Source organism: Malaclemys terrapin, chromosome 5, assembly GCF_027887155.1.
Source record: "Malaclemys terrapin pileata isolate rMalTer1 chromosome 5, rMalTer1.hap1, whole genome shotgun sequence".
NCBI lineage: Eukaryota > Metazoa > Chordata > Testudines > Emydidae > Malaclemys > Malaclemys terrapin.
In genome coordinates, this window is record NC_071509.1 from 53,636,763 (window position 1) to 53,656,042 (window position 19,280).

Below are 19,280 nucleotides of genomic sequence, written 5' to 3' on the forward strand. Positions count from 1 at the left end.
CATGTAGAATTACACACAGAAATTTTAAACAAATTGCTCACTCAGATCAAAAGGTGAGAGGAGTGTATGAAAATAAGACTTACAATAGAACACTCAATGCAGCTTTTAACTATAAAGTCAGTACCATGCTTCTGTGACATATTACTAACACGACCATTTGGAAACTGTGGTCCCTAGAGCATTTACTGGTGATTCAGACAGTTGACCCCACCGCCTTGTTTTCAGTTGCTCCTCCAGACATCTGTGTCTCCTCATTGTGAAGAGGAGACTGGATGTCATTAAAAACAGATGAAAATGTAGAGGATATCCCCTGCTTAACACAAGAGCCACCCTCCAGGATTGAGCCACTAACAATGATTAAAAATCACTAAATACTTCCCCATTACCAGTATTCTATATAAGCAACTGCTGTAGTTGCATAGAGTTGCTTGGTATGAATAGGGAGGGATCTGTATAGAAGTCACGTTAAACTGATAAAGTTTTGAGAACTTCTGTACTGGTAGATAATTTTCTTGAAAATCTTCAGAAAGTTAAATGTGCTTGTTGATAAAACAGTGAGAGAAGTCTTCATTCAAGTGACAAATTCTTGTTTAATAAATTCCTCATAATTATAACTGTTATTTATGGAGGGGGTAAGATAAATATGGATATTGTAAATTTTTCAGTACAAAGATTTAAATGTACAAATTTAAATGTCAGTTGTTACTCAAGACACTTTTACAAGGTTTTGTTCTGCTCAATGTTGGCTTACAGCAATGTCTTTCTACAAAACAAATACTATAAACTAATTTTTTTTAAAGATACGCTCCTGTTGACTTCAGTGGGATTTCTAGTTGCTGTGCTACTTTGAAAATCCGGCCACTTATCTTTTTCCTCTTGCAAAACTGGGATTTTGGTTTTATTATTTGCATTTGTTCTGGTTTATTGAGATGATGAAAATAACTTTGGCTGAACAATCCCACAGAGCGATGGTTTAGATAATCCTTTCAGTTTCTCTAATTCTTTGATAGTTGGATCAAAGAATGTATTTGAAATATTAGAGTCTTGTATTTTCAACTGACTGTTGATTTCTCAGGCTATTAAATGAACAACTACGGAGGTCCCTTGAAGATCTTCAGCACCAATCCTCTCTTAAAAAGGATGAACTTCAATCAGCTCAAGAGGAAATTGCAAAGCTAAAGGAGAAAATAGGTAATCACTTCATATTCTTGTTTGCATTAATCTTCTATATTTAAACCAACAAAAACACCCATTTCTTCTCTTACAGATAGGTTAAACCATAAGAGCTCTTCACAGGATGAGACCGTGAATGTGCTCAGAAGTACCATTAGTGTCCTGGATAAGGAAAAGGACAGTCTTCAGGAAACTGTAGATGAAAAGACAGAAAGAATTGCATGTTTAGATGACAACTTAGCTAACAAGGTATGTGCACTAACAGTACTTAGTGTATTGCACTTGATTAGTATCTTCCATCTGAGGATCTCAAAGCAGTATGCAAAAATTAGGGCAAGATTTTGTTGTGATGCAGAAGGCCTTTGTATTGCTTAGGCCCTGTGTTAAAGATTTAAGTGGCACCTAGGGTCTTGTGCCAGCCCTCTGCTCAGGATTTAATTTTATTAGGACTGTCAATTAATTGCAGTTAACTCAAAACAATTAACTCAAAACAATTTAACTTGATTTTAAAAATTCTCAATTAATCGCAGTTTTAATCATGATGTTAAACACTAATAGAATATCAATTGAAATTTATTATAAATATTTGTGGATGTTTTTCTAGATTTTAATATATTGGTTTCAATTACAACACAGAATAAAAAGTGTACAGTGCTCACTTTATATTATTTTTTATTACAAATATTTGCACTGTAAAAAAGATAAAGAAACAGTATTTTTCAATTCACTTCCTACAGGTACTGTAGTGCAATCTCTTTATCATGAAAGTGCAACTTAGAAATGTAGATTTTTTGTTTTGTTTTGTTACATGACTGCACTCAAAAACAAAACAATGTGAAACTTTAGAGCCTACAAGTCCACTCAGTCCTACTTCTTGTTCAGCCAATTGCTAAAACAAACAAGTTTGTTTACATTTACAAGAGATAATGCTGTGTGCTTCTTATTTACAATGTCACTTGAAATTGAGATCAGGCATTCGCATGGTACTGTTGTAATTGGCGTTGCAAGGTATTTACATCATGCAGTGATATAACCTGCATCTACTGACTCCCATTTACCTTAACTGCTAGATATCCTTCTTCTACAAATTTCAAATTAGTCCTAAGTTTCATTTTTATTGTAAGAAGTTTGGAAATTTGAACATTTAAAAACCCCAGTTACCTATTGCTGAATAGTCAAATTAAAGTTTTTATAAATGCTACTTTAAAGTAAATTATGCTTAGTTTGAATTATTCTGGGTATTCTGCAGCATAATATGTAATATACATTTAATATTTATTTCATAGGAAAAAACAATTGCTAATTTGAGACTAACTCTGTCAGAACTGGAATCCTCTGTAGAGTAAGTAATCACTGAAATGATTTTCCGTTGTTATTTTCCTAAGATCAATATTTTCTGCAGAATAAAAGCACTAGCAGCCAGGCTCTTATTGTATTTTTGGTGACATATACTTAATTATATATGTTATCCAACAGGGGAGTATGATTTACATTGTGGAAAAAATATATCTCGTTGCAGAAGACACTTCCCCTCAAATACTGTAGGTGTGGATGGTGAGGATTAAAAGCGGCAATAGCAATTGTTTATCTGGGTAATTAAACTTATGTGCATTTAATTTTCCTATAAGTAGCACTTAAATTGCACTTTTAAGGGCTTGTCTACACTACCCGCCGGGTCGGCGGACAGTGATCAATCCAGCGGGGGTCGATTTATCACATGTAGTATAGTATCAGAGGGGTAGCTGTGTTAGTCTGGATCTGTAAAAAGCAACAGAGAGTCCTGTGGCAAATTGCCGGCACTACTATGATGGGTCTCGCGCTTTTTCTTCTGGGGGGGGGGGGGGAGGAGGGGTTTCAGGGCACCATTTCTTGCCCCTGACCTGGAATATTAACTGCCCCACTAGTGTCCTAGAGGAGGGGAGTGGAGAGGGAGGGACCCGGGCCCGCTCTGTACTCCGGGTCCCAGCCCAGGGGCCATAGGGATAGCGGTAAACCACTTGAACTAGTTCCTTCCCCTGGGCTACTTCCCTCTCCTGCCCTTCAGGTTGTGGGGGCTTCCTGCCCTCCCTCTGCACAAGCCAGGTGCCCCTTTACCTAGAGTCTTGGTCGTCTAAGCCCACCGCAGCACTTCTCCAAACTTTCCTCTGCTTCCCTCCAAACTGTTCTCTGCTCCAACATCAATCCTCTCTGCTTCAATTCCTCCCCTGTCTGATTGAAGCAGGGGGTTTTTATCAGGTGACTGGCTTCAGTTGCTCTAATTGGCTTCAGGTGCTTTAATTAATCTATAGCAAACTTTCTTCCCTGTACAGGGAATAAGGCTCCCTTCTAACCCTCTCCTGCTGCCCTCTGGCCATGCTGTATCACACACCTTATAGACTAACAGATGTATTGGAGCATAAGCTTCCGTGGGTGAATACCCACTTCGTCAGATGCATGGGGCTGTGTCTGACTAAGTGGGTATTCACCCACGGAAGCTTATTTTCCAATACATCTGTTAGTCTATAACAGGGGTCGGCAACGTTCATCATGCGGCTCGCCAGGGTAAGCACCCTGGCGGGCCTGGCCAGTTTTATTTACCCGCTGATGCGGCAGGTTCGGCCGATCGCAGCCCCCACTGGCCGCGGTTCGCCGTCCTGGGCCAATGGGGGCGGCGGGAAGCAGCGCGGGCGAGCAATGTGCTGGGTTTGAACTCTTACTGGGTGGGTTTGTGGGGCTATCAGTTAGAAAAAGGTCTCTTTATCTAAAACGACTCAAGACAGCCATCAGGCCATTTTTACAAAGTCACTTTTTAAGGTAAAACTGCAGCATAAGAGCATAACAACTGCACACCTAGTTGATAGAATGCAGAGTACACCGTGCTTAGATGGAAGCAGATAACGAGTAGGGAGACCTGAGGATGATATGACCATCTATTTAAGCATACACGGAACACTTGCAAAATAATTGAGGCACCTTACTGGATGCCTAAGCTTTAGAGTGCTTTTAAATAAACAATAATTACTAACGTATGCAAATAGCTCTATATGTTCCCCATTTCATACAAATCAAATTACTGAGCTATTTAATTTATTATTTTCAAAATTTGTTCTTGATTTTTATTGTCCTTAAAGTTTTACGAATTTAAACTGTCCACAAAAGCCACAAGCAATTATGATAAAATATATAAGTATTGAAAACTATAAAACAATATGGAACAATGTAAATCATACTGAACTATTGTAATTACATCATTATGTCTAATTCACTAACAATTTACTATTTTTAACCTCTTCTGGAAAATAGAAGTCCAAATAAATATTAAAAGGCTGCCAATCTTTGCTTGTCAGAAACCTTTAATAGAATTTATTGCCTTGTGTTTTTCTTCACTTCTTTATCTTCTCATATTTAAGGAAATCTCTTGCTGAGTCTGTTCTTCTCAAATAAAGTCAAAATAGCTCTTATGTGTTCTAAAACTGGTAATAATGTTTTTCTCCACAGATATAATAGCATAGAGATTACCATTTTGAGTCTAGTGCCCTCAGTGTTTTACAGATATGTTTTAAACCATGCAACTCTCCCCCAGTCAGCAGGGCATATATGTATGACAATTCCCGGGGGCTCCCGGGGCTGTGAGGCACCTCACAACCATCTGTCTTTAGCATGAGGAAGCCTTGTTTGTGCCTGTCATGAGTTAGCTGCCCAGCTCCTCCAGCCATTTGCAACACAAACACTCCCCTCTCAGCCTTGTTGGCTCCACTGTCACCCTGTAGGTTAGCGATTGGCATACCCTATCCTTGAAACCTCTGAGCGTCATCCTAGAGTGTCTCGCCCTGGTCCATGGGACACTTGCAGAATTCACAGATTTGCAGCTTCCAAAGAAACAGTAATCCCCAGTTTACCAGTTCTACCTCAGATCACCACTCCGCTTAACACACAGCATTTATGTATGTTTATAATGAAATCAAATATAAGTTTAATTAACAGAGCATAGAGATTCAAGTAATAGCAAGTAGTAGTATTGGAAAAAATTGCTTACATATAAAATAGAATCATAACATGCATTCTAGATCCTAAACTTAAGTCACTAGATACGCTTATGTCTTGTAGAGTTTGGCTCACCCAAAATCTTTGCAACACTTTACAGACAGGTTAGGCTGTGACCTTTCTTTCATGAGACAGACCTGCAGTCAGCTTACCTCCTTGGTGAAGGATTTCAGTGCGTTTCTTTGCCCTTTTCCCTCACCATGAAGATAAACCAGTCCCATCCTTTTTTTTACTCATAAACACCCCCTGCTGTTTGTTTCATCTTGTAGACTTCCTGTCTTGTAGATTTAGCCTGTGGCTCAGTATGCAAATAGGCATAACTCTGAGGCATACAATACGCGAATGACCAGACAGGGTGATAGGTGTCTGTTATCTCCTGCCTGAAAGGAACATTTCCAAGGTATGTCACCTCCTGGTGATCTTCCTTAACTCCAAGACCTTAAGAACATAATTTGCTTTCTAGATACATAACTCAAATATTATCTGCACACACATTTCACAATGATTATGTCAGCCAGTGGGCTACTGGCTCTCAATAGAGAACTTACATGCCTCCCATCAGTGAATTATTGTGCATACATCTGACCCAGGGAATACTGTAAAGCCCTATGCACTCCCTGTGCACTTTGCCAGTTGGTATCAGAGGGTCCCTACAGATGCGTTCCATGTTAAACTACCTTCTTTGTTTCTTTTTCTGATCTAGGCTTCAGCTCATCCCTTTTTAGTTGTCACCTTTCAGACATTTCTTCAGTTAACTGCTGAAATTTTTTTTAAAAGGTTAAACTTTGTTTGAAGGTCAGCTTAACTGGAGTTTTGGTGCATTGATGTATATGAAACATCTGTGGAGAAAAGCTATATATGTGTGTGTGTTTATGTAGGGGTGTGTGTGTGTATATGTGTGTGTGTGTGTGTGTATGTGTGTATATATATATATATATATATATATATATATATATATATATATGTTACAATAGAAATATATAATGTATATTTCTATTGTGGGTTTTATCCCTGTCCTTCACCCTTTGATTGTGGCCTTTTTAGATTATGAGTTGTTTGGAAGAGGAATTGGCTTCCTGTGTGTGGGCAGTAGCTAACTTATTGTAGCCACTATCAGAATACAAATAATAAGAGTAATTCCTGTTCCTTGATGGTAGGGTATATATGCTTACCAGATTATCAATCACTGTGATCTTCAGATTTGTGTGTGTGTTTTCTCATAGATACCAAGGCCTGAAGAGTACATTGTGGTCATCTAGTCTTACCGCCTGTATAACAGAGGCCTTAGAATTTCCCCCAAATACTTCCTAGAGCATATCTTTTAGGAAAACATCAAACCTCGATTAAAAAATTGTTAGTGATGGGGAATCCACCATGATCCCACTGTGCACTGGTATAAAGGGTCCAGCCGCCCCCAAAGCTCCCTTAGTTCCTTCTTACCGCCCATGATGGTCATTGGAATTGCTTGGCTTGCCTTAGCATGTGCTCTGTGTGTTCATTGTAAATGAACTGTAGATAGTTTTCTAGATTTACCATGTTAGTGCTTAGTTAATAGTGTAGATAACATAAGTGTTCTTTTTTGAACATAGATGGGTTTTTTTCCTATTACTTGGTACTGAGAGATGCCTCAGTCACTGGGCTTCAAGCCTGGCTTTTCTTGCGCTAGGCCAATGCCCTTGAGCGACCCACACTCAAGCTATTCAAAGTGTTTAACGGAAGCTCGTATTCACATTCGTTGTCCACCACCAGTCTACTGGCCATATTGGAATCTGTTCAGTTTCCCCCAGTTTCTAGGTATACGCAAGACATTCGTGTTCTGTATCCTCGGAGAGACATGGGGCACATTACTCACCAGTTGCTGCCTGTACCTGAGTCTGGTACTGAGCAGCAAAAGGTGGCTCACAAAGACCTTGCTGGAAAACGAGTGGAGGAAGAGTAGCCTCTTCCTGCCTGTCCCGTAATCTTCTCAGAGGGCATTTTCCTCCTCCAGATGACTATAATGCCCCCCAAGGGTTGTTAAAGAGGGTGGCCTTAAGCCTGGGGATCCAGATGGAGGAGGTTAAAGAATCCTCACACTGCCTTGTTGATATTTTGGCCACAGCAGGGCCTTCGAGAGTGGCCTTACCTATTAACGAGGCAATTATGGACCCTATTAATGCTCTCTGGCAGATTCTTTTATCCCTTCCCCCTACCTCAAGAAGGGCCGAATGGAAGTACTATGTGCCTTCCCAGGGGTCTGAATATTTATGTTCTCATTCCTCTGGGTTCTCTGGTGGTGTCTGCGACTAGTGAAAGGGAATGGCAAGGGCAACAAGGGGCAACCCCCAAATCAAATGATGCCAAAAAATAGATTTATTTGGTAGAAAAGCTTATTTAACTGGGAGATTGCAACTCAGGATTGCCAACCAGCAAGCACTATTGGATCAGTATAATTTTATTGTTTGGGACACCATTTTAAAGTTTAGAGACATGCTGCCAGAGGACACGAGGCAGGAATTCTCATTAGCTGAAGAGGGAAAATCTGTAGCTAGATTTTCACTGCAGGCTGTGCTGGATGCAGTGGACTTTGCGGCTAGATCCATGGCTTGTGCAGTGGGCACATGCAAGAGCTCATGGTTGCAAACCTTAAGGCTTCCATAGGAGGTCCGACAGACTTTGAAGGGTCCTTGCTGTTTTCAGGGCAAACTGACCCTAAGCTCCAGGGCTTGAAAGACTTTAGGGCAACTCTAAAGTCTCTGGGGTTCTATGCTCCAGCCCCACCCAGGATGCACTTCTTCCCACAGCAGACCCGCCATTACTCTGCTGCTGCTCCTTGGCAGGACCTGCAGAGAAAGAAGAGTTGCAATTTTATACGTAGACCTCCCCCTCCTTCTGCTTCTACATCAGTGCTTACTCCATGACACCCGGGGGGTGCTAAACAGGTGTTTTGATGGGATGCTTGAGGAGACCATTCCAGTTTCCAGGATGCTCTGACATCCAAACTGCCTTATACAATCCCGTTTATGTCCTTAAAGTGATATCTAATTTTCATATTAATCAGAAAATTTACTTACCTACCTTTTACTCAGAATCACATGAAAATAGAGAGGAACATCATCTGCACATCTGAGATGTTAGAAGAACGTTGGCATTCCACATAGACAGGACTAAACAGTTTTGTTTGTCAACCCAACTGTTCCTGGTCTTAGCAGACAGAATGAAGTGTCTCCTGGTCCCTTCACAGAGACTTTCATCTTGGATAACTTTATGCATTCATGTTTATGACCTGGCAGGTATTTCCCTGCCTGCCAAACTATCAGCACATTCCACAAGATCGCAAGCAGCCTCAACAGTGTTCCTTGTGCAAGGCCCTATCCAGGACATTTGTAGAGTGGCAGTCTGGTCTTCAGTTCATGTCTTTGCATCCCGTTATTCCATTATTCAGTATGCCAGAGACAATGCTAAATTTGGATGAATTATACTCCAGTCTGTGTATACATGAACTCTGCTCCTTCCTCCTGTATTACAGCTTGTGAGTCACCAAGAACGGAATGCACGTGTGCAATCACTCCAAGAACTATTCTATTCTTCTTCAAGACGTGTTGCACATGTCCATTCCACAACCTGCTTGGCAAGAAAAATTTGAGGGAGCTCTGAGGCCTTTCATATCAGCACATAGTGGTGTGCGGCAGCAGAGGGTGCTTGAGCTGCTCCAACGGGTAACATTGAGGGAAACTTTTCCAACAATGTTGTGTAAGGCACACTCACACCAGGAGTGAAATGGACATGTGCAATGCATCTAGAAGAAGAGCAGTTAGAAAAGATTAGTGTGTTTTTTTTTCCTCACTGCTCCAGGCCCCTTTCAGCCAGCACTCAGCCCAAAAGCTTTCTCTAGGTTTTTTTTCAGCTATACTGTCAGTGCTTGTTCAAGCTGTGTGTGGTTTCCTGCTCGGTCTCTGTTTCTGTGGTGTTTCTCCTCTTCTCTCTCGCATACATGCACGTAACCTCTATTAGAAACAATACCCAACCTAGCCCCCTCCACTCACTTAATTTAAATTCCTGAATTCCCTTAGGTATGCCTTTGTTTTGGGCAGTGCCATGCCTGTGTTTGGGATGGAAGCTGTTCTTGTTTTACAAAGGAACTTAACTGTTTCTTATGCCATAGCTGAATAGGAAACAATTTTCCTGTCTAAGAAGTTCAGCAATTTTGAAAAATATCCTGTTCCGTAGTGGGATGAAACCGACCTTTCAAAAAAAAATTGAGATCCATTTCCCCTCTTCGTCCCCCATAGTTTGGCGGTTTTGTCACTCACCTGGGATGCAGAAACATGGGAGAACCAGGCAGAGCAGGGACTTGAACCTAGGTCTTCTGTATGTCAGGTGAGCACCCTAACTACCAGATTATTGGCTATTCTGCGTGAGTCTGTCTCTTTTGTTGAGCTGTTCCACTTTGTATAAATAAATAAATATTCACTGGACCGGGACTTTAACCTGGGTCTCCTACATACCAGATAAGTGCCCGACCACTGGTCTATAGTTGGTCTTTCTTTTTCTAACCCAATAAATATTTAATTATTTATACAAAGTTGAACAGCTCCAATGGGAGGGAGACCCACGGGAGAATTATTAGAACATTCAAGTGGGATGTGGGAAACCTAGGTTCAAGTCCCTGTCTTGCCTAATTCAGTGATTTGCATCTTCGTAGCTTCTGCCACCCCTTTCAAAGGAGAAGTTTTGGGTTTGATATGGAAAAACTGTTATTCAGAAAATTCCTGTCCAGATCTACTCTCAGTCATCTTACATGAAGGACGTCAGTTACACCCACCAGTTTCAATGACATTTTGCCCAACCCTCAACAGTTCTACATGCTTCAATGATGACTTGCCCAAGCCACCACAAGCAGTTAAGCATTTTATGCGGATAGGCAGTTCAACAGTTTACTCTGAGCGATGCAAATTTTAATCCATCACACATGAGGGGCACAAGATCCATGTAGTGGTAATTTGTTTATAGCAGTGATACTCAGATTGAGGTTTGGGAGCCACAAGTGGCTCTTAAATGTGTCTCCTGTGGCTCTTTGCAGCACATGATATTAAAACACTGTGTGAGTTAATTATTAACCAATCAGGATGCTTTTACTATGTTACAAACCAATTGTAGAATATTTGGTCAGTGATTTTGCTGTGAGAATAATATATTATTTTATATTATATATAAGTAGTAAATGAAACAATAAATTCACGCTACCGTGGCTCTTTTGGGTAATGTTGATTGCTAATTTGGCTTTTGAACTACTGAGGTCTGAGTATCAATGGTTTATAGTAGCCTTCCGAACAAGAAATAAATTAGTAAGTTGCTCCTAAAGCTTTTGTATATTCAGAGCTTATCTAACATTTTGAAGCAGTATATGCTATAATGCAAGAAGGGAAATTTTATTTAAGGTTTTCAAAATCACCCATTTGATAGCCAACTAAAGGAGGCGCTGAGTAACAGAGATCGGGAGATAGCTAGTCTCCGTCGCCAGCTTGATGCATCTCAGGTAGAGCTTGCAGAAACAGGAAGAGTGAAGGAAATGGCTCTGAAGGAGAACAGAAGATTACAAGATGATCTAGCTATAATGACCAGAGAAAACCAGGTATGAAAGTAGTGCCTGATAATGAAGTACACCAAAGCAGAGCTGGTGTTAGGCATAAGCAGACTAAGCAGTTGCTTAGGGCCCCCAAGCAGCTCAAGGCCTCCCCTCCCTTGAGTATGTTTTTAGTATGTGTTGAGGGGAGGGGGCAATGGGATAACACCATCTCTGCATCAAAGATTACTTGCATTTCGTCTGCATGTATTACTAAATCCAAAACTGCTATAGTCTCTTATGCATTTTGAATATTTTGCTGTTCTGCATTCTTGTGAATACTAGAATATTATGAACAGTTGAGTTGAAATGAACATATTTAGGCTGAATTTAAATATCTGCAAATTTAAGAACTTGTTTCCTTTGTTTGATCACCTGTGGAATCCAAAATGCGTTCAATTCTTATATTATCCTCTCAAATACCAAAAGATTTGTTCTCCCATTGACATGTGGGGCATTTACATGCATAATTTCCCCACACTTTTGATAGGAGAATAAATCCCTTATCACATGGCAGTGACCTTCAATGTGTGTAGAAAAAGGCCAACATGTATAGTAGTTAGCTTTCAGCATGCATATTATTATTTTATTACACCATTGTCATATATGAAACATTATAGTTAAAGTAGAGACAGACTTTCCATTCTAAACTTTTTCTCAGGCAATCCTAACTCTTTGAAAAATGTATTTTGGGGCTGAAATTTAAGTTTTATTTGTTGCTTGTGCCTCTTCAAATGCAATAGAGATGAAAACCCATCTTGTTAGACTGATTGTGTCCATCAGAGGACCCACAATGAATTAACTTCTAACACTTTGAGAATATGCTTATTTTCTTAATGCACCATTGGCTTTTAAGACATGCCATGTAATAATTACACTTCAGAAGGTGGTCATGTGAATTAAATAAGAAATGTTAATCCAGCTGTCTACATGTAAAATGGACACAGTTTAAGGGACTCATCAGGTTTGACTGACCTTTTGGTGCATCACTGTCTTTCAAATTTTGTGCACCCTGGGGTTCAAGCATCAGAACAGCTGTAATTTAAATATGATGGTCATAATTAAATCAGTAAGAAAGATGACACAGTGTTTGAGTTTGCTCAAAAAGACCTTTTCAAAACCATTAAGAATTTTTTCAAACCTAGCGAATGCTTCATTCTCCATTAAGAAAAACATAATTTCTAATTATAAAATAAATTTGGATGTAGATTACTGAAGTATTAAAAAAAAATTCTCAACAAATTTTTGTTTTTGTTTGTTTTTTTTTAACTTGCAAAACATTGGGTCATAGGATATATTAATGTAACTCAAAATATCTGACTAAAGCTTTTGGTTGTGTTGTAACTCAAGTTAATTGATTCCTAGTTAGTTTGAATTAACCAGCACAATAACAAATGTTAATTTAGGTGCTTCACAAAAAAATTCTTTCTGGTTGTGGTTCAGTCTAAGTTTCAGCCACTTTGCTAGTCTTCTGATTTTTGAGTCATGAGTGTTAATTTGAAAACTGTAAATGGAGACCTTGTGAAAGTAACAATAAGAGTCTGTTGTTTAGGTCACTTCTCCCTCTCCGCTTCAGATTACTCAACTGAGAAAGTAGGGAAAATGCCATTCCCCTATAGTCAAAAGTGGAGGGATCTTGAAACAACTGCAATGGATGTTCACAGAGTGGGGAGCCGATTACCTTTCAATTGGCTGGGGATGTAAGAATGGGCTAACTGGTTGGCTCTCATCCGCCCTTGCCTATTTAAACTCCCTCAAGTTGAATCCAGTGAAATAAGTGGTATGTGAGAACGGGGGGCATAACACCATTTCCCAGGTATTTTGTTAAAGTTGTGGCATGCCAATTAAAATCCATTCTCTGTCGTTCATTCACCTCCATGTTGTGATCAATGTAGAATTTAACAGGATGTTGGATGGAAATCAGATTTACTGAATGAACTACCCCAAAGCAGAAGAAAGTAAAATATAGGGCACTTCACAGGCATGCTTACTTTAGTATATTTTATTTTAATAAACTATTCAGTTTTCATGTAATCTTTTTTTTTTTAGGCAGTCACTACTGAACTGGAAGAAGCAGTACGTGAAAAAGAAGAAATGAAGACTAGAGTTCATAATTACATATCTGAAGTCTCCAGATTTGAAAGCTTAATGGCTTCGAAGGTGAGGAAATAAAGTCTGTAAATTGGCAATAGTGTGTTTTTAATAAATGTTGTTATAATTATGACTGTTTTAATTAGCCTACAATAAAATTAAGGTTTGTAGATGTAAATTTTTCTCTGTATTTTAAAGCTAGTAATGTATAGGATGACCAGATGTCCCGATTTTATAGGGAGAGTCCTGATTTTGGGGTCTTTTTCTTATATAGGCTCCTATTACCCCCACCCCGTGTCCTGATTTTTCACATTTGCTGTCTGGTCACCCTAGTAATGTATGCATTGAAAACCCTGTTAGGATAAAGTAATCCAAATTTGAGTATTTATTGTAATGACTGAAAACTTTAAAGCTAGAAGAGCTAATAAAATGAGCTAATAGGCCGGACTGATCGTCTTTTAGGGATATCTTTGCCAGATACACTGCAGCTTTGGTAGAAATGATAATAGCAATATAGCTTTGATCTTGAGAATAGCAAGAAATTCCTACCTTAAGAGATAAAATATGAGGTAAAAAATATTGTTAATGTATTTTTCGTGGTATCCTTGACAGGTATGTATCCTCAAACAATAGTGTCTATTCTGTAAATTGCTTAAAAAACCACTTCTAATATAAACTGAGTTGGGTTGCCGTATCTGGGATACATTTGCTGCTTGGCACTTGCTTAAGGAATGAAGCTATGTACTCTCTCCAGGGAGAGAAAGATGAATGCCTTCATACAGGGTCAGGGATATGGCGCAGGCCACGCCTTCCTTTGAAGTAGTGTAACAGATGCGGCTTGCAGGTACAAAGAGGGTTAAATGACTGGAAGGTACAAGACATTTGTTGCAGCGACACATAGTTAATTATAAAGTGATTACTTTTATTTCAACTAGGAGCAAGAAAATCAAGAATTGTTAGAGAAGTTCCGAATGCTCCACAGCCAAGCTGAGGACTGGGAAGTCAAGGCCCATCAAGCTGAGGGAGAAAGCAGCTCAATACGTCTTGAACTCCTCTCGGTAGATACCGATAGAAGACATCTTCGAGAGAGAGTGGAACTTTTAGAAAAAGAAATTCAAGAGGTAATAACCAATACCACCCAATAAAATTGAATCCTATCAAGGAAAATGGTTCATACTTAATTGCTTTTAAATAGAAGATAAGGAACATTTGCTATGCTTGCATGGAAATGAACTTCTATCCTTGAATGTTTTGAAGGCAGACACAGAATATTTGAAATGGTAACTGCAATTCTGGCTAGAATAGTATCATTTCTATTCTACTTAACTCACTGCTGATGCCACAGAGATAGATTTTCAGTTGTCGGGGGTGGGGGGAGGGGGGAGATTGTTTGCCAGTATGTTAAGACCCTTTTAGGTTACCTATCCATAAAATAGGTGTGATATTTGCCTGCAGTATTTCACAAGGGCATGATTAATTATTTGTTCAAAGCACATTGAGTTCCTTGACTGAAAGGCTCCATGTGGTAATCATAGAGGCAGTAGTGGAGGTGTTGATATATTAGTAGTACCTACTAGCCAAAGCCAAGGATCAAGGCCCCCTTTTTGCAAGGTACTGCAGAGAAATGTAAACCAGTATTAGCATTCTGTAATGCTATATTATTGTTACTCAAATCTCTGAACATGCTCAATGGAGCCCATCTGAAATTACCATTTATTTACATAAATCAGAGGAGCTGAAGAAGATTTTGTGCTGTTGTTAGGTAGGGTTACCATACATCCGGTTTTTCCCGGACATGTCCGGCTTTTTGGCACTCAAACCCCCGTCCAGGGGAATTGCCAAAAAGCCGAACGTGTCCGGGAAAATGCCAGCCGGGCACTTCCCCTCCCGCGGCGGCTCTGTTCCTCCCCTGACTCTTCGGCTCTGTTTAAGAGCCGAGCTGCCCGAGCGCTATCGGCTTCAGGCAGCCCCCTTGCTCCGGACCCCAGCCGCCGGCCGGGCACTTCCCCTCCCGGGCTCCGGCGGCGCAGAGTCCGGAGGCATGGGGGCTGCCCGAAGCCGGTAGCACTGGGGCAGCTCGGCTCTTAAATAGAGCCGAAGAGTCAGGGGAGGAGCAGAGCCTCCGGCCGCGGCGGCTCTGCTCCTCTCCGACTCTTCGGCTGTATTTAAGAGCCGAGCTGCCCCAGTGCTACCGGCTTCGGGCAGCCCCCATACCTCCGGACCCTGCGCCGCCGGAGCCCGGGAGGGGAAGTGCCCGGCCGGGGGTGCAGGGTCCGGAGGCAAGGGGGCTGCCCGAAGCCCAAGTGCTACCGGCTTCACGGTTTTGCCGGGCAGCCTCCAGACCCTGCGCCCCCCGGCTGGGCGCTTCCCCTCCTGGGCTTCAGCTGCGCTGGGGAAGCACCGGCCGGGGGCGCAGGGTCTGGGGGCTGCCTGGCAAACCGTGAAGCCGGTAGCGCTCGGGCAGTCCTTTCCGCGTGGCTGGGAGTGGGAGAGAGGAGGGGGCGGAGTTAGGTCGGGGTTGGGGCGGGGAAGGGGCAGAGTTGGGGCGGGACTGGGGGTGGGAAATGGGCGGGGCCAGGACCCCATGGAGGGTCCTCTTTTTTTATTTAAGTATGGTAACCCTATGTTAGGGACTGGAGTTGATGTGGAATCTAGTGAATAGATTGAGGTTTTGAATGAGGCAATATCTTTGTCCTCTGAATCAGAGTTTGAATTTGTAGCTGAGCAGTTGTAAGGCAACGTGGACAACCTCTATTTCGTATGAAATAGAACACTGAAGTATACTTACAGGTAAACAGCAACAGGATATGGCTGAATAGGAACAGCAATTTTGGAAGCAGAAAACATAGTTCTTTAGAATACAAATGTACAAGATTCTTCTGTTAAATCTACAATACTAAGAACAGTAAGACTACAATGTGTGTCTATTTTTCAAAGTATTTGAAAGATCCTTGATGGTTAATTGTGATTAGTAGATAGTGAAATGTCTGTTGCATTTTGTTTCCTCTGTTCTTTTTCTGAGGTTACTCACACCGCTTTCCCCACCTACCCAGTGTATATGGATAGGAAGGTTTGGGAGTGGGTGAAACCTTGGCTCCAATCACCTAATGTACCAGCCAGTGCAGCTGTGCTGGTATGCCTGAGGGCATTTGTTGCAACAGGTATAACTCTAGCCCAGGGTACATTTGCACCCCTCTGGAGTAGGAAAGGCAGATTGTGGCTCTTAGTCATCTTGCCCTGTGGAGTAACTATTGTTAAGTAGAGCAGGGTTACATTCCTGTGGAGAAACTGTTTGGTAGAGCTTGTATGAAGACTTCAAAATGGAGAATTTAGATATTGCATGATCTCAGTAGATATTAATAAATAGTGCCACTATATCTTCCAATAATTCCATTTCACTAAGTGGGACAAAATGTTCTTGTGATATTTTTTCAGTTAAGTATTAGTTCAAACTTTTGGTTCTTATAACAGCATATTAGTTTATTCCAGTTATATCAAATGAGAATTTCATATTCGAAGAAACAGTCTTTCTGAAGATCAAAAAGATTATAACAGCCAAGCAGAGATAGGCTACGTTTGTGTTTGACATTCATTGACAAAAGCATGATAAGTTCAAGATTGGCAGTTGAGTAAAAGATGGAGTTCAGTCTTTAATTTTTAAATTTTAATTTTCTTCTGAAACACCATTATAGTCTACTTCTGCTTTTTGTTTAATATCTGTGTATTCCTTCAAATGGTTGCAAAAGTTTCCGAGAAACCTGGTTTTTAGGGTTGTGCTTTTTTTAAACAAAAACTATGATTTAAAAAAAAAAAAAAAAGTAAGGTAGTCTGAAGTTCAATTTAGAGCTCAGGGCAAAGATACTTAGATGTATGTAACTTTGTTATGCAACTTTTAACACTGGCGGGGGGGGGGAATCCACGACCACTTAACTGTTGTCTGTTTTCTTTTAGCATATCAATGCACACCAAGCATATGAATCTCAACTGTCTTCAATTACAAAAAATATGTCCAGATTGGAAGAGGATCTCAAATACGAACAAGAAGAAAAGTCTTCTGTATTAGCTGACCTGGCTTCTATGAGGGAACTGTGCATGAAACTTGAGTCTAGCAAAGAACTTTTTTCACGACAGCTAACATCCAAAAACATGGATTATGAAAGGGTAAGAAGCAACGACTAATATAGCACTTGTTATAGCACAGATACACAATTTGATTTCCTTACGTGAGGGAGCTCTAATAATTCTTTTTTCCCCCCTTACTAGTAATCATTTCTGACATGCACATATACTTCACTGGGGCTCCTTTAGAATAGGAAATAGGGGGTGTGTGTGTGTGTGTGCATGTATGCACTAATTCTTGATATACTGTACAATCTTTAAATTTTCTACTGATTATTAACCTACTATACATATTAACCTACTATACATCTAGGACCATTTTATTTAGATCATGATGGTTTGTTTTTATGTCTATTAAAGTGACTAATTTTAATAATTAATATAATGTATCTAATTCTGAAGTTACATGACAAATAAAAAACCCTCAGGTTAAAAATGGTAACACAGCAGAGTTAAGGTTAATCATTAAGATTAAGTTTAAAATAATCATGTGTTGAACATACCATTATGGTTAAGGCATTTTAATGTTTGTGGGTCCAGATTAATCTTGATCTCCTTGAGGTATTTATTCCTTTTTGTATTGTCACTACAAGGCACAAAATTGTTTAGGTGCCTTAACTGAATATTTCCATCTTAACCATTTAGATTTCTTATACATTTAAGCTCAATTCTGAATTTCCTGGGTTTATAAGGCTTATTTTAGGGATTATTAAAACATTCCTATAATGTGTTTTTTCTAAACCCTTACATTAAAATTGATATGTATTTTTAATTGTAACTCCATTTTAACATAATTTCTTGTCTGTTTAAAAAAAAATCTTTTATAAACTGCAAATTAGTATTTTTCAGAGAATGTGAAAACTGTACACACACGTATCTGTTTGTAAAATACTACATAAATAGTGAGCGTTAAATATCAGGCTAGTAACAAATTTACTGTAGTAATTGTTTTATACCCTAGGTTCTGGCTGAATTAGAAGATATAAAGTCAGAAGCAGAGCTGTTAAAAAAGCAATTGTCCAGCGAACGACTTACTATTCAGAATCTTGAAACGCTGCTCGCTACTAGCAGAGACAAAGAGTTTCAGAATCATTTAACATCCCATGAGAAAGATTCAGAAATTCAGTTACTTAAAGACAAGCTAACTCTTGCAGAGAGCAAACTGTAAGTTCTAAAACAGACAATTACATTTCTTCCAATATTTTGAGTTGTAAATTTTTTATTTTATTTGTATTTTGATTGTGAAAAATCTTTTGAACTATATGAAAACACTTATTTACATAATCAAACCCTCCACACTTGGTCAAAAGATTCTTTCTGAGAGCATCATTGTTTGTATGTGTGCACCTGTTAGAAGAGTTTGTGTGTTCAAACCTTCCATAAGAGTCCAAAACTCTTAACGACTCTTGATGTGGGCTTCCATCCTCCCAGTTACTATTATGAGTAGATTTCAGCTACAGGAAAGAAACTTTCTCAATCAGATCAGGTTTATCTGTTTCAGGAAATGAAGTTAGGGAAAAATACTAGGTTTGTCAATTAATCAAGTGAACTCAAGCGATTAACTCAAAAAAATTAATCGTGATTTAAAAAATTAATCGCTATTAATCGCAGTTTTAATTGCACTGTTAAATAAAGAATACCAATTGAAATTGATTAATTATTTTGGATTTTTTTTACATTTTCATGTATATTGAATTCTGTATTATAATTGAAATCAAAGTATATATTATTTTTGCCTACAAATATTTTCACTGTAAAAATTATAAACAAAAGAAATAGTATTTTTCAGTTCACCTCATACAAGTACTGTAGTGCAGTCTCTTTGTCGTGAAAGTGCAGCTTACAAATGTAGATTTTTTTTTTGTTTTGCTACGTGAGTGCATTCAAAAACAAAACAATGTAAAACTTTAGAGCCTAAAAGTCTACTCAGTCCTATTTCTTGTTCAGCCAATCACTAAGACAAACAAGTTTGTTTACATTTAAGGGAGATAATGTTGCCCTCTTCTTATTTGCAATGTCACCAGAAAGTGAGAACAGGCATTTGCATGGCACTTTTGTAGCCGCCATTGCAAGGTATTTACGTGCCAGATATGCTAAACATTTGTATGCCCATTCATGCTTCAGCCACCATTCCAGAGGACATGATTCCATGCTGATGACGCTCGTTAAAAAAATAAGCATTAATTAAATTTGTGACTGAACTCCTTGGGGCAGAATTGTATGTCCCCTGCTCTGTTTTACCTGCATTCTGCCATATATTTCCTGTTAT

The 19,280-nt window shown here is 39.5% G+C and overlaps 1 protein-coding gene across 5 annotated transcripts in view; it reads left to right on the top strand.

Moving 5' to 3' along the window:
- Positions 1–19,280, top strand: part of CEP135 (centrosomal protein 135) — a 90,902-nt gene that overhangs the window by 63,975 nt on the left and 7,647 nt on the right. For all 5 annotated transcript variants that reach the window (XM_054028807.1, XM_054028806.1, XM_054028808.1 and 2 more), the window contains 8 exons: positions 1,076–1,191; positions 1,268–1,422; positions 2,460–2,515; positions 10,642–10,810; positions 12,851–12,961; positions 13,828–14,013; positions 16,844–17,053; positions 17,973–18,175. In XM_054028807.1, coding sequence (XP_053884782.1) covers positions 1,076–1,191; positions 1,268–1,422; positions 2,460–2,515; positions 10,642–10,810; positions 12,851–12,961; positions 13,828–14,013; positions 16,844–17,053; positions 17,973–18,175 — 1,206 coding nt within the window. The remainder of the gene's footprint in view (positions 1–1,075; positions 1,192–1,267; positions 1,423–2,459; positions 2,516–10,641; positions 10,811–12,850; positions 12,962–13,827; positions 14,014–16,843; positions 17,054–17,972; positions 18,176–19,280) is intronic.